Raw genomic sequence first — 14330 nt, 5'->3', positions numbered from 1 at the left:
AGCTCTTTCGCCATTCAGAGGTGAGTATATCAGACTGAAGCTTTCGTGTTTACTTTGTTTAAACTAGCTATGTGGGACGAACAGCTGGCTAATATTGCCCTGGCTTACCAGAATACTCAGAGTTGCTCAGTCTAGCGCTGTTGGGCTGCGTTTACTAGCAGTTAGCCGCTAATGCTAATGCTGCTGCACCCAGGCTTAGTGGAACTCTAAATAAACGGAAGGCTTTACTCACCCAAAAAAAAGTTTTCAGGAAAGGAATCTGTGTAGATTAACATCCAGGGCTCGTTTGACTTATATATGAAATAATATTTTTTAAAGAATTACAGTTTTGTTTACTTAGCTTAGCTTTACTTAACTTAGTTACCCCCTCCACCACAACCCAGCGGTGAGACCTGCTAAATTAGAAGGAAAGCATGGCGACACCCATATTCCTTACTAGTGTAGCATAATGTGCCTTATCTGGTGCACCTTATAGTGTAAAAAATATGGAAGCCATGTAAAAAGCATACTCTGATTTCTGTGTCAGAGTATGCGCATTTGCACATTTCCCATTAAATATCTTCTAGTAACAGATTATATCAGTAGAGTATTATTTATTGTGCTTCAGTACTGGATATGTGGAGTGCATTATTAGTATCATGACGTGTTGGGTCATTGACCTACGTACTGTTTAAATCTGGTGAATATTTTAATTAGTAATAATAAATAAATAAATAAATAAATATTTTGTCATATCGCCAAGAATATTGTTATCGCAAAAATACCCTGAAATATTGTGATATTATTTTGGGCCATATTGCACACCTCTAACCTGGATGCAATCTAGATACGCTAAAATCAGATTTGGGCTGGGTGTCTGAACAGAGCCTTACACACATGATTTGGTTGGCTCTCAGATTCAGCTAAATAAGTAGTAGACTGTATATTTTGGCTGTATCAACCAATACTAGGGGTGTAATAGTGCACAATTTTGGATTCAGTATTCGATTTTCTCACAATATTTGGAACAATTTGTCGTTCCTTTTGGTTTGTCAGTCAAAAATTACTGATATATCCTCCACTCTTTGCTTACGCCCAATGGTTCTTTGGCCTGCACTTGCAGGATTGCGTCCTCTGGTCGCAATACAATTGCGCAAAACAATACAATTGCATAACTTTTCAAAAACTGAACATGGAATCGAATGTTCCCACGATGCCCAGAGTCAAATTTTTAATCATGATACATTGTGTTACAATGCTTTGTTACATCCCTAACCGATACTGATGCATAACTGTTGGATTTTTCCATCTTTTGAAGAAATAGGAGTATACACTGAGAGCTAGCGATATCTTTCTTCTAAATGCTGGCGTTTCTGTTCTGCTCTGCTCGTTCCTCCGTGTTCTCATTCTGGATCTCCTGAGGATGCTCTTTCTTGCCGTGGTGTAATTTAAAGGGTGGTCGGCTGTCGTGGTGTCCAACTGGGATTTCCTGTTTGGTGTGTGTGTATGAGTACGTGCACTGGTGGGTGTGGGTGTGTGTGTGTGTGTGTGTGTGTTGTGTGTTTGAGGAAGAGAGTTCCTCGGCACGTTTTGTTGTGCAGATGAGATTCTGCAGAAAAACACTTCCTTAAACTCCCCCCCGCTGATGTGCTTTGTGCCACTCAGAGGGGCTGCAGTGAGTTTTGGGGCTGAATTTGCTCAGAGTTTCAGGTTCTTTAGTGCAGTATTTGCGAGTTGGCTCTGAGGCCTATTGCTGTACTGTTCTACTACTGAGTTTGCAGGAATTGGCATGAGCTGTGTCTACAGAGGAGATTCTTCAGTGGTGGTTTTGGCTGCTTGGTCTTGTTGGGCTGAATACGTGCTGTAGGCATGAACCAATTCAGTCCAGCTGACTGCTGAATACTGATTGCAACTCAATCCACAATGTTGGTGATGGACTGCTGTTAATCTATGTGTGCATAGTGAACATACAGAACCACTATAGAGCAGCTTTTATAATTTGGGTGGTGGGTCATTCTCAGCACTACTGGGACTATAATTAGTATAGTGGTGGTGTCAGTGTTGGGCCCAATGCCATTTCTCTCTTTTACCCCCTTATGCCCGGATCAGACTACACGATTTTAGCCTGATTTTTGCGTGTGTCGGATCTGAATTTCAGTGTCAGGAGCGATAAAGGTCCTTGTAGTGTGACACATTCAAAGAGCAGTAATTTGACGTGAGCGACGCCGTCGGAGCGTCCGACAAAAAGAGTAGCATATTAGAATTTTTTGTATTTTATCACCTAGTTTGACATGATGCTCCGCGATGTGCTCCCTAACTCTGACCAATAGGAAGACAGAGCGCTCTGTGGCGCACAGATCTAAACACGGGAAAAGAAAGCGGCACAGTGCTCCTGCAGTTCTCTGCACCAGAGAAACAGAAGAATAATCTAATAATCATCTAATAATCTACTTCATCCATGAGATATTCTGTTTACATTCACTGAAACCTAAGTAGCTACATTTTTACCATACCTTAAGTTCTTTCTGGAGTACACAAAGCATGTAATGTACATTTCGGTCACCTAGCCCGATTGGATTGGTCGGTGACTAATGTGTAGTGTTGCCAGTCCCCCCGAGAACATCACAAAACGAAGATAACTGCTGAAGATAACTGCTAATCTGACATTTTCGAGTGTAACCCCTCGAGTTACTGTAGGAAGAGGTGAAATCCTCCCCTGCGAGGCAGTAAGACAGACAACAGTTAGAAACATAAAAAAATAATGACATTTTTACACAAATAACAGTTTTTGCAATGTCATATGTCACTTTATAACGTGTAATGCCCTGCAGTGCAGTGCAGTTCAGCCTCTGACCTAGTCTTAGAGTCTCTGTAAAACGCAAAATCCACCGGAGATCCTATTTAAACCTATAGATACTTACACACATAGCTGTGTAGGTCAGGTCCAGGAGGTTAAAGTCCACTCAAGGGTTTTGTTGTCCGAGCCGCAGCAGAGCCGCCCAGGCAGTTGGAACAAAACCCTGGGGTTTTTATTTTTATTTTATTTTTTTTCTGGTACAACCAACACAACTAACACACAAACACCTCATACACCACCTCCACCATGCTAATCAGTGCTAATCACTGCAGTGCTGAGAATAATAATGACCCACCACCCAAATAATAACAACTATAACTGCTCTGTGATGGTTTCTCTTTCTCCTGTTGGGTTCTGGGTCCTGATTATTAAAAAGATGCAGGGAAACAGATACAAAACTACAGTTTGTAATTATTATAGAACACATAATTATAAAGTGCTTCTATATGATCAGGGGAGCTGATGAGGTGATGTACACCGGGTGTGGAAAACTGCAAGAAAGGAGTTTGTTACTGCCCCTGTTCAGCTTTGCATGGCTTTATCAATATGCATTTCTTTTTTCCGTTATTATTAATACTTGTTTGCGTTTTTATATATGTTTTGTTTTTATGTTCTTTGGCTCATGCATTCATTCATTCAGTATTACTGCCTGTTATTTCTTCATAGTGCTGATATTGCTGATGTAACTCTGCTGTTGGGCTTTTTATTTTATTTTGTGTGTTTGTTTTATTTACAGGCATGTGTCTGAAGCTGGCATGGAGATATTTCTGTTTCATAGTGCTTTTCTCTACTACTCAATCCCCTCCCCCTACATTAATGCACTCTGTGTGTGTACTGTATATGTGTATGTGTGTGTATGTGAGGGGGGGGTGTTGGGAGTGTGTGTTCTCCCTCCTTTAACAGCACTTTTAAGTTTTTAAGCCTGGTGCTCGGGGGAATGGTATTTTGTATCCAGCAGTTTCATTAAGTGCCTGACATGAAAATGGAAGTTTGGGACAAATCTATACATGAGCGAAGAAGCGAAATCAAAAGCGAGCGAGAGCAAAAAAAAGCCCCCAACCCTCCGCCGCTATTTATTATTTATAAAGCTGAAATAATTTTCATTTTGCAAAACAACAAAAAGAAGCCTGGCAGTGATTGTGTTGAAGAGGATAATTACACAGTCTTGCCCAGATTAGCTTGTTAAACAGGCTAAATGCTCCCTGTGACGCTCTACACCGAATTCCCCCTCGCCCTGTGTGCGCCTTCATCACCGACAGCCCTCCGCCGCCGCCGCCACTGTCACACTGGCATAATCACACTTGTTTAGTAAACACACAAACAGACGATGACGACGCAGACGCTGTCACGCAGACGGGCGGGAACTCGGTAACGAGGAGAGCAGTGCTGTGAGCTGGCTTTATTTGGAAGGTGTGACTCAGCAATGGCTAAATAAATACAGTACAGGCCAAAAGTTTGGACACATCTTCAATTTTTCAATGCATTTTCTTTATTGTCATGATTATTTACATTGTAGATTCTCACTGAAGCATCAAAACTATGAATGAACGCATGTGGAGTTTTATGTTAAGCAAAAAAGGTGAAATAGCTAAAAAAAAAAAAAAAAAAAAAAAAAAAAAAAATGTATATTCTAGTTTCTTCAAAACAGCCCCCCTTTGCTCTGATTACTGATTTGCACACTCTTGGCATCATTCTCTCAATGAGCTTCTCTCAAAGAGGTGGTCACCTGAAATAAAAAGTATTCCATCAGTCTTGAATGAAGGAGTTCCCAGAGGTGTTTATTAGCACTTGTTGCTCCTTTGCCTTCTTCACTCTGTGCTCCAGCTCACCCCAAACCATCTGGATTGGGTTCAGGTCCGGTGACTGTGGAGGTTCAGCTCATTTTTTGTTAAGTACATAAAACTCCACATGTGTTCATTCATAGTTTTAATGCTTCAGTGAGAAGCTACAATATAAATAGTCATGAAAATAAAGAAAACGCATTGCATGAGAGAAGGTGTGTCCAAACTTTTGGACTGTACTGTATATACCCAATAAACACGTCAAAGCGTTAAGTATTTAGCGTTTAGCTTTAAAGAGAATCTGAACTAATGTCTGAATACAAAATGCCACTGTATACCTGTAAACACACCTCAGCATCAGCAGCACATCTGTCTGCTGTTATGTAGAGTTATATCTTTAAACAAAAACTAATAAAAACTAAAATAAATGTCATATTTCTCTGTTAATCTATCAATATAATGAGATATCAAAAAATTACAAGCTTGGAAATAGTCACTCACCATTAGAGAAAAACATCATATCGCTATAATAGCAGCTTTACAGGAAATTTACTTTAATTGTAGTGGATTACTCTATTCAAATAAATGTTTAAATTAATTAATTGGATTTTAATTGTCCCAGTTCAATTACATGCTCACACATTTTTGTTAGTGTTAGCTCACTAATGTTTTTACTTAATTTTAGAAAAACTGACAGATTTACATTTTTTTTTTTTAATTACAAAAATAGAGATATCGCCCTGGCTTACCGAAACACTCAGGGTTCCTCAACGTAGTGCTCTCGGGCAGCAGTAGCACTAGCACTAGCAGTTAGCTGCAATGCTAATGCTGCTGCATCTAGCCTTAGTGAAAATCTGGAAATCTAAGCTTACTGTAAATAAACTGAAGTACTTTACTCACCCAAATAAACAGTTTTCAGGAGAGAAATCTGTGTAGCTTAACATCCAGCGCTCGATTGACTTAGTGTTTTTTTTTTATTCTTATTATTAAAGAATTACAGTTTTGTTTACTTAGCTTAGCTTTTAGTTACCCCCATTACAACCACCACCTAGTAATAAGACCTGTTGATGAATTAGAAAGAAGATATGGAAACACCTCTGTGCCTTATAAGTGTTGCAAAATGCAGCTTATAATCTGGTACATTTTATAGTGCGAAAAAGACAATAATTAAAATCAGGTCTAGGTTATAAAATAATTGAATAATTGCTTTATAAAAATAAGTAACACTACTAGAAAAGTAGAAAAAAGGTTTTACACTTCAAAATATAAAGGCACAAGATGTGAACACAGATTAATCTTATATTATGACGTATTTTATTTAGAATAAGCGGATATATATATATGGTTGTAATTCTGATCCTGCTGGCTGAATAGTAGAGGCTGGCTGTTGGCAGAGATCTCCTCAGAGCAGCAGGTTTGGGGATGGGTAGCAGATTTCTCAGTCTTTCATCATGTGATCAGATTTTTCCCAGACTTCCCATCACAGTGTGCTTGTTTGCATTGGTCTTGATGTAATGCTTTATTTCTTGCCTGTATTGATTTGTTTTCTGTTCTTCTGAATATCGTTGGCTGTCATATTTATTTGGCTGTGCATTTTGTCATCCTCCCACTTCACTCATCCTCCTCCTCCTCCCTCCCTCCCCTCTGGCCCCGCCGCTCTCCTCCAGGTTGCGTGGAGCAGTCGTAGTTCAGTAAGCTCTCCGTCCTGGTCTCCGGAGCGGCCAGAGGGCTGGGATGGGCCTAAGAGCCGGCAGCTGCTGGGCGAGCACGTCTGGACGGCCAAAGTGGTAAATGAAGGGCTGTGGCAGGGGGAGGGGCTTATGTACTGCAGGTACAGACTAGAGGTGTGAGAACAGATTGAAATATATTGAAATATTGTGATATTTTGTTTTGCAATACTGTATTGATTATCACAATTATAAGTTTCTATAACTACAGTAGACAGAAAGCAGTGCTCTATTCTCCATGTCTTTAGATCCCATTTCCCTGATCGATAGATTGGATAAAAGTTACATTTATTCTACTCAGATTTTACAGTTTTCCAAAAAAATCTTATGTTGCCATTCTGTAGCGTTATCGTTATAACTGAAATGCATAAAAACTAAAATAAATGTTATATTTCTCTGTTAATCTATCAGTGTAATCAGATATGAAAAATTGAAAACTAACAATTATATTTCTTTTTATTCATTTCTGTTTAAATTTAAATAATTGTTATTCTGTAGAGGTAATCGCCAACATATGTTGATTATGAGATAACTCAAGGTAAATGCTTAAATTCACCATAAATTGGTTCAAAGTATGTAGTGGATTTAAATTATCAAAGTTAAATTAATTGTTCACACATTTTGTATTAGTTTGAGCAGACAAACAGCTTTTAGTGCAATCTCCAGTTAATTTTAGGCATTTTGAAGCTTTTTATCTGATTGGATAAAAAGTGAAATTTACTTTTACTCAGATTTTACAACTTTTCAAAAAAAAATGAGTATTATCATGAGTTATGAGTTATTATTCTACAGAAATGAATAAAAAAAAAATTATATTTATTATATTATATAAATGTAATACTCGGTTAATCTATCAATGTGATCAGATGAAAAATTTTAAATGTGTAAATCGTTGCTCACCATCATGGAAAAACATCATGTTGGGGGAAAGGGTTTATGTACTGCAGGTACAGACTAGAGGGGTAAGAAAAGATAAAAATATCTCGAAATATTGTGATGTTTTGTTTTTGTGCAAGTGTTGATTCTTAATAATTAATATTTATTAATTCTTAATAATTTCTTAATAGCTAGAAAGCAGTGCTGTACTATCTGTGTCTTTAGAGCCCACCTCCCTGATAAATAGATTGGATAAAAAATAAAAAAAAAGAAATTCACTTTTACTCAGATTTTACAGTTTTCCGCAGAAAAATAATAAAATTATTATTAATATTGTTCAACATAAATTAATTAAAACACAAATAAATGTTATTTTTCTCTGTTAATCTAACAATGTAATCAGATATGAACAATTAAAAACTTGGAAATTATGGAAAACCATTGCCGACATATGTTGATTATGGGATTACTCAAGATAAATGCTTAAATTCACCATAAATTAATTCAAAGTATGAATTAAATTGGATTCTCAGTTCAATTACTTGTTCACACAATTTTTGAATTTTAGTGTAGTTTCGAAGCTTTTTTTCTGATAAAAAGTGAAATTTGCTTTTGCTTAGATTTTACAGTTTTCCAAAAAAAAAAATATTACTTTACTATTCTCTAGAGGCATCGGTCTACAGAAATGAATGAAAACTAAAATAAAAGTTTGATTTCTTTATTAATCGATTAATGCAATCGGATATGAAAAATTAACAACTCTGTAATCGTTGTTACCATCATAGAGAAACATCGTATTTCCAAAATAGCAGCTTTATAGGAAATTTACTCCAATTTTACTGAGATTACTCAAGATAAATACTTAAATTCACCATCAATTGATTCAAAGTATGTAGTGGATTTTGAATTTAAAAAATAAAACAAAAATAAAAGTTATATTTCTCTGTTAATCGATCAGTGTAATCAGATATGAAAAATTAAAAACTCTGAAATCGTTGCTCACCATCATGGAAAACCTTCGCAAACATATGTTGATTATAGGATTACTCAAGATAAAGGCTTAAATTAACCATTGCTTGATTTAAATTATGTATTGGATTTTAATTATCTTAATTGAATTAGCAATTACCCGTTCACACATTTTTGTTAGTTTGCGCAGACAAACTATGTGTGTGTGTGTATACATATATATAAGTTGAGCTAAATGCTAAAGTTGTTTCCATGTGGGTCAGCCAGACGTCTTCCTGTAGCAGTTTTCTCCAGTTTCTAAGAGTGTGAGTTTGAAGGTGTAGGAAACAGTACTCACCGCTCTCTGACTTCATCTGTAATTTCTCTAAAGAAAAGATTTCTACTATTAATAGTTACAGAGTTCTCTGTGTTTTTGTCTTTTTCTAGTTATTATGATGCTGTAAGTGTTTAAATGCTGCTGCAGTAGAGAGTTACAGCAATAACACAAACTGATCCAGCACTGATTTACTACAGACAAAGGCTTTTAAAATCCAATTCCAAAGCTCAGTTTATTTTCGTTATTACCTACCAGCTGTACACTGTTAATATGTATTAAGTTGTAATATGCTGCATTAGATAAAAGCCTTAGAAAAATAGCTAGGAGTTTCTGTAAGGGAATATCTGGAAACTTGTGTATCAAGTTTAACTGCTTTCAGAATTTAAGAAGTACATTCTAAAACACACATTAGTGTTTATTTAAAGATTCTTTGTAGGATTTGTTGAGTAAAGCAGCCCTGGATTTTCCACTGATTACCATCAGTGGAAAAGAGCATACCATACTGTAAAGAGCACACAGAAAGCATGTGCATGTTCTCCGGGGGTTTTGAATAGGAAATATAATGGCTGAATTTGCATTGCAGCCGTTGAGAGCTCTATAGTGCAGTTTTGCATTAGACCTGTCTGTATGACTCCAGTTAGATCGCTGTGATGTGATAAAAAGTATGCAAAACCTGAAACAAATCCATTGTGAAATTCCCCTTTAATAGAGTTTCCTATATGTATGCTGTTCAGAGTATGATCTGTAAAATACCTGTCTGTTTTCGGTGTTGGAAACATATGAATTAGATAGAATTACATATGATGCCGTGCTTTTATACTATGACAATTTTTCTACAGTTTGATTAAAACATTTGCACTATATAATATTGCTTATAGTATCGCAATATATTGAGAATGTATTGTGAATCTTAACTAGGGGTATAACAAAGCACCGTCGCACAATTCATCAAAACAATTCATCAAAACAATTCATCATTATGAAATGTTTTGCAGTTGCATTGTTTTAACACTAGAGGTTGCAATTAGGGCTGCACGAAATATCGTTCAAGAATAGTCATCGTAATGTGTGCATGCGCTATAGTCACATTGCAGGATGTGCAGTGTCACTTAAGGCATTTAAATTAATTGACACTGTTGCAATGTTGCAATGTTTTGATTCTTGACACAAGATGTAGATACACAGCGCTGTCTCTGTGTCTGTGTGAGTGACAGGCTGCTGCTGCCTGAGAAGCGCGAGGGGTAGGGGGAGCGCGAGGAGGGGCGGGCAGGAGTTAACACGAGGTAACCGCATGGCCTCCATACACATGGTTGGGTACGTGCTTGAAAACGTGGGCACATGTTGAAAGCTGTTAACCTCATTTCAGCACAGTTTTGCGGTGCAGATATTTCCAGTTACAGCTGAATTCACGCTGTTAATCCCAGAAAAACAGAAAGCGCTCTTATTTACCTTTTAAAAAGCCATTTAAAGCCTGATTAAAGGGCCGATAACTGTTGTTTTGCTTAATGTTTCCAATACCGTGCAATCCTAGTTGCAATCCCATTAGTGCAGGGCAGAGAACCAGTGGGCGTAAGCAAAGGGTGGAAGATATTTCAGTCATTTTTGACTGAAGCCAATCACACATTGGGTCAGTTTTGTCTCTTCAGTGTTTGACTATTGCGGGCCGAGAGAGAAATTAAAGTAAAAGTCACAAAAATACTCAAAAAACACAAAACATATTTACAAAAATTAAAGTTGAGTAATGAATTTTTAATATTTACTTTGTTACCGTCCGCTTAGACAGTGATACTTTCACTCTAGATTGACTAAATAAACAAGTGATTAACTGAGAAGGTTATGCTTGGAAAAGTACAGGGTGCATTTATACAAGATGCTTAAATAAAAGGAATAAAAAAAAAAAATCTCAATTTTTTTCTGTCAAAATTTGTTCCAAATATTGTGATAAAATTGAATCTTCAATCGAGAATCGTATCGGATTGTGAGTAAATTGCATCGTTACACCCCTAATCATAACCCCTGTGTCTTTATACGTACTGTATAGTATTGCCAGGCTCTTGCTAAGAGACCGCTGTACTGGTTGCTGAGTGTGGTCTTCATTGTTACAAACCTGAATGAATAGTTTATATTAAATCTGATAATTGTAATAATTGAGTATTACTCTGCTACCACACACACTTAGGATTGACCATTGACTGCATTAATACCTGTCGTTTAGTGACGCTTTCAAACATGATATTTCACACAATCTACTCAAGAAAGGGAAACCTGGCAGTGACGAGAGCTGAATAAAGCATTTTAATTCACAGAACTGCTTTTAATGTTAGCGTTTCATAATGAAATAATCACAGGGACAGATTACAGTAATATAATCAGTGCTACAGATCTACTGTGGTTTCACAGAGCATTTGGATGCAGTGATTGCACGGATCTGTTGGGAGCTGCAGTCTTTTATTTTAAAAGGATAGGCTGATTCTTGGCACGTTTTTAAGTGATAGGCTGCAATCAGCAAGTTCATGCATTTTCTCTCTCGCTCATCCCAGAGGAAATCAATCAGCCAAGACATGTTTGGTGTTTGACGGTTGCTTTTTTTTTTTTAGTGTAAAGATATATTATGTATTGCTAAAACTGTAGTAAAAGCCCTTTAATATAATATAGAAACGTAATCTGTGTAATTTACTCCTTGATCATTAATAACAGATAACTTGCGTTCAGACTGGCAGGCAGGATTTTCATAATATAATGCAAATGAATTATGAAGTGACATTTTGATTGGCTGAACAAATAATTTACACCAGTCACAGTTTTTTTTTTTTTTTTTTTTTTTTTTTCTGGAGCGTTTTGCATCTGGTGAGAACATGATCTAATCTCAATCTAACCCAGCTATCAAATATACTCCTTTTTAACTGCTGATGAGGCACGATTTAATCGGATATATTAGCCAGATAATATATTGCTAAGAACAAACGCTGTCTCTGCTGCTCCAGGCTGTTCACTGCTTACATCTGTGCTGTATGTTCCATTAAAAATTGTTGTTGGGGAAAAAAAAGCAACAGTTTTTCATTGTTCTGTGTAAAAGCAGCTTCACACTGCACAGATATACAGATATATACTGATGCATCATATTCCCTTTGCTGACGCCCACTGGTTCTCCTGCCTGCATTGGCGGGATTGTGACTTCTAGTGTTAAAACAATGCAACAGCAAAATATTTCATAAACAGAATGTGGAATCGCACGACATTGTTAATTTTTTGTGCAACCACGCTTTGTTACACCCCTAGTTATGATTCACGATACGTTCTCGATATATTGCGATACTATAAGCAAGATGATGTATACAGATACTATATTGACTTTTTTTGCTCTAATGCCAGACAGCTCTGTCCAATCAGAGGAGACCTTGAGCTCGCTTAGTTGATTGGTGCACATTTCGGTGTGTTTAGGTTTTGTGCCTGTGTGAAAACAAACCAAACAGAGGGAGAAACACTACAAATAAACAAACTCATCCACTGATCCAGATCATAGAAACCAACTGCAGTTGTGGAAATGCTATTTTGTGCTCTAATTTATACTCTTTGTACATCTTTATACAATAAATTAAAAAAAGGCTTTATCACACCTCAAACATAAAAGTACATACTAGTACTTTAATTACCACTAGGGCTGGGCGATATGGGAAAAATCATATATCACGATATGGAGTTTTTTATATCACGATAACGATATATATCATGATATACCACATTTGAGTACGTTTTCAGTTATTCTTCGAAAAATATGACAAAATAATATCATTGCTTACTTTTTTTCCAACTTTTATTTCAAAATGAAATTAAACCAAACTTTCACAAATGAGAATTACTACCTTTTAGTGCAGCAATATATATGTATCAAATGAAAACAGATGAGGTAGATGCAGTAGCTATTTTTTTTTTCAAAATTATACATGTATTTAAATTGAAATGCAAAACAAAAATAAGCTCATTTAACCTTTTTTAAAGTGTCCGTCAGATAACGTAAAGCAGCGTCATGTCTCAAAACCACATTATGAAGCTTTTTTTGCGAAGATTATTTTATTATCACTTATATAAAACAAGTTTATGCAAAGTGACCACGCCAATACATTTCATCGTAGCCTTGTTTATATATTTGCATGAATAATTGATGAAATTACTGTAGAAACGATAGAGACGATAGAAGGTAAGAAGCACGATAGACACTTTTCTATCGTCCCCACGATATTTATCATCATATCGCACAGCACTAATTACCACTAATATAAATTTAATTGCATTTTACATTTCTTATATTCATTCTTATATTTACTTTTAAACATCCACTATGAAAACTTGTGTCTTAAGAAGAACAAATGCAATTAATCCCAGTTAAAACAAATTAACCCCTTTTAGTGTTGGGGACTAATTATTAGTGACTTCCAAATTAGCCATTGGAATTTAATACAATTAGAAAGGAGTTTAAAGTAAATAAACAATATATTCCTGTTTTATTACATCTAGGGCAGCGCAATGTATAATTTCAGTGTAGTCATCGATCGCAATGTTACAAGAGTGATTGCAGAGTCACATGGCAGGTCATGCAATTTTTTGGTATTAGTATTAGCATTATTATTGCCAAGCTCCATTTAAAGCTCAATTATTTGCTGCCATTAATCCAACACGTCTCTGAGATCTTCTACCCAACGCTCAGAACCTGATTACTCATCCTCTGGCACATTCACAGCAACCAGTCTGGTAGCCTTACACACACACACACACACGCGCGCGCACACTCACACACACACAGAGTGGCTGCCTCACTAAATCCTCACACTTTCCTCCATAATTCATTTTTGCACAAATTAGGCACAGACTGTGCAGGCGGTGGAGCGTGGTTCCTCCTCAGGCCGTCTCTGTAAATGGAGTTGACGTCTCCTGTCTCGAGCAGCGCGGCTCGCCTCGGCTCGGCCGGGAGTGAGGTAATTACCTGGAGGAAGGAGGATACGGGCCACAGCCTCGCCTCCACTGCACCGGCAACACGATGCCTCGGGAGGCAGGGCAGAGGGGCAGGGGCTGTAACCTGAGCCCTGAGCCTGGCTAGTGTTCCGTTCAGGCAGGTTTCAACCCGGCGGCTCAGCCAACACACACACACACACACACACACACACACACACTTATATACACACTAGGGCTGCAACGATTAGTCAATAATCAACAACATCGACTATTAAAAATAGTCCATGTGAAATTTCACTGTCGACGCGTCTATAAAGTGTGAAAAAAAGCGGCGAGAGACACACACCTAGTGAGAGAGTGAGCATCCTGATTGGCCTCTTCTCATGCTTAATTGGCCAATGAGGTTTCAGTGTCCATTAAACACAATCAAACACATTTAACTCCGCACAATACACAATAATCTACAGTCTGTCTTTACTAGTTCTGTACAGTTTAAACACTGATTTCTATATTAACTATATTACCCACGGAGAGTTAAATTACTGCACTATACTCTACGCTACTACACTACTATATTATAGTCAACAGACTTCATTTAAAAAATATCTATATATTTTCTTAAAGACAAAAAATAATTTTAGGAAGGTTGCTCCTTGGAAAATAGCAAGAAATGAAGAAAAAAATACATAAAATTTTCCTAGAATCTCCTAAAAATAACATGCAGCCTGTGTGAATGTTTCATGAAAAAAAAAATTTCGTGACTAATCGACTAATCAAACAAATAATCGGCAGATTAGTCGACTGCAAAAATAGTCATTAGTTGCAGCCATAATACACATACACACCATACACACACACACAAATAGGGGAAAAAT

General features: G+C 36.9%; 1 protein-coding gene across 6 annotated transcripts in view; it reads left to right on the top strand.

Annotated features, from left to right (window-relative positions):
- The window catches only part of kmt2ca (lysine (K)-specific methyltransferase 2Ca), a 252908-nt gene that overhangs the window by 141937 nt on the left and 96641 nt on the right, over positions 1-14330 (top strand). For 5 of the 6 annotated variants that reach the window (XM_049480856.1, XM_049480857.1, XM_049480853.1 and 2 more), the window contains exon 15: positions 6285-6404. The exons of the other annotated variant lie outside the window; for it this stretch is intronic. In XM_049480856.1, coding sequence (XP_049336813.1) covers positions 6285-6404 — 120 coding nt within the window. The remainder of the gene's footprint in view (positions 1-6284; positions 6405-14330) is intronic. 6 annotated transcript variants of the gene reach the window in all.

Source organism: Astyanax mexicanus, chromosome 6 (assembly GCF_023375975.1).
Source record: "Astyanax mexicanus isolate ESR-SI-001 chromosome 6, AstMex3_surface, whole genome shotgun sequence".
NCBI classification, from domain to species: domain Eukaryota; kingdom Metazoa; phylum Chordata; class Actinopteri; order Characiformes; family Acestrorhamphidae; genus Astyanax; species Astyanax mexicanus.
The sequence above is the reverse complement of the archived record's forward strand: the minus strand, read 5'-3'. Positions and strand labels throughout refer to the sequence as shown.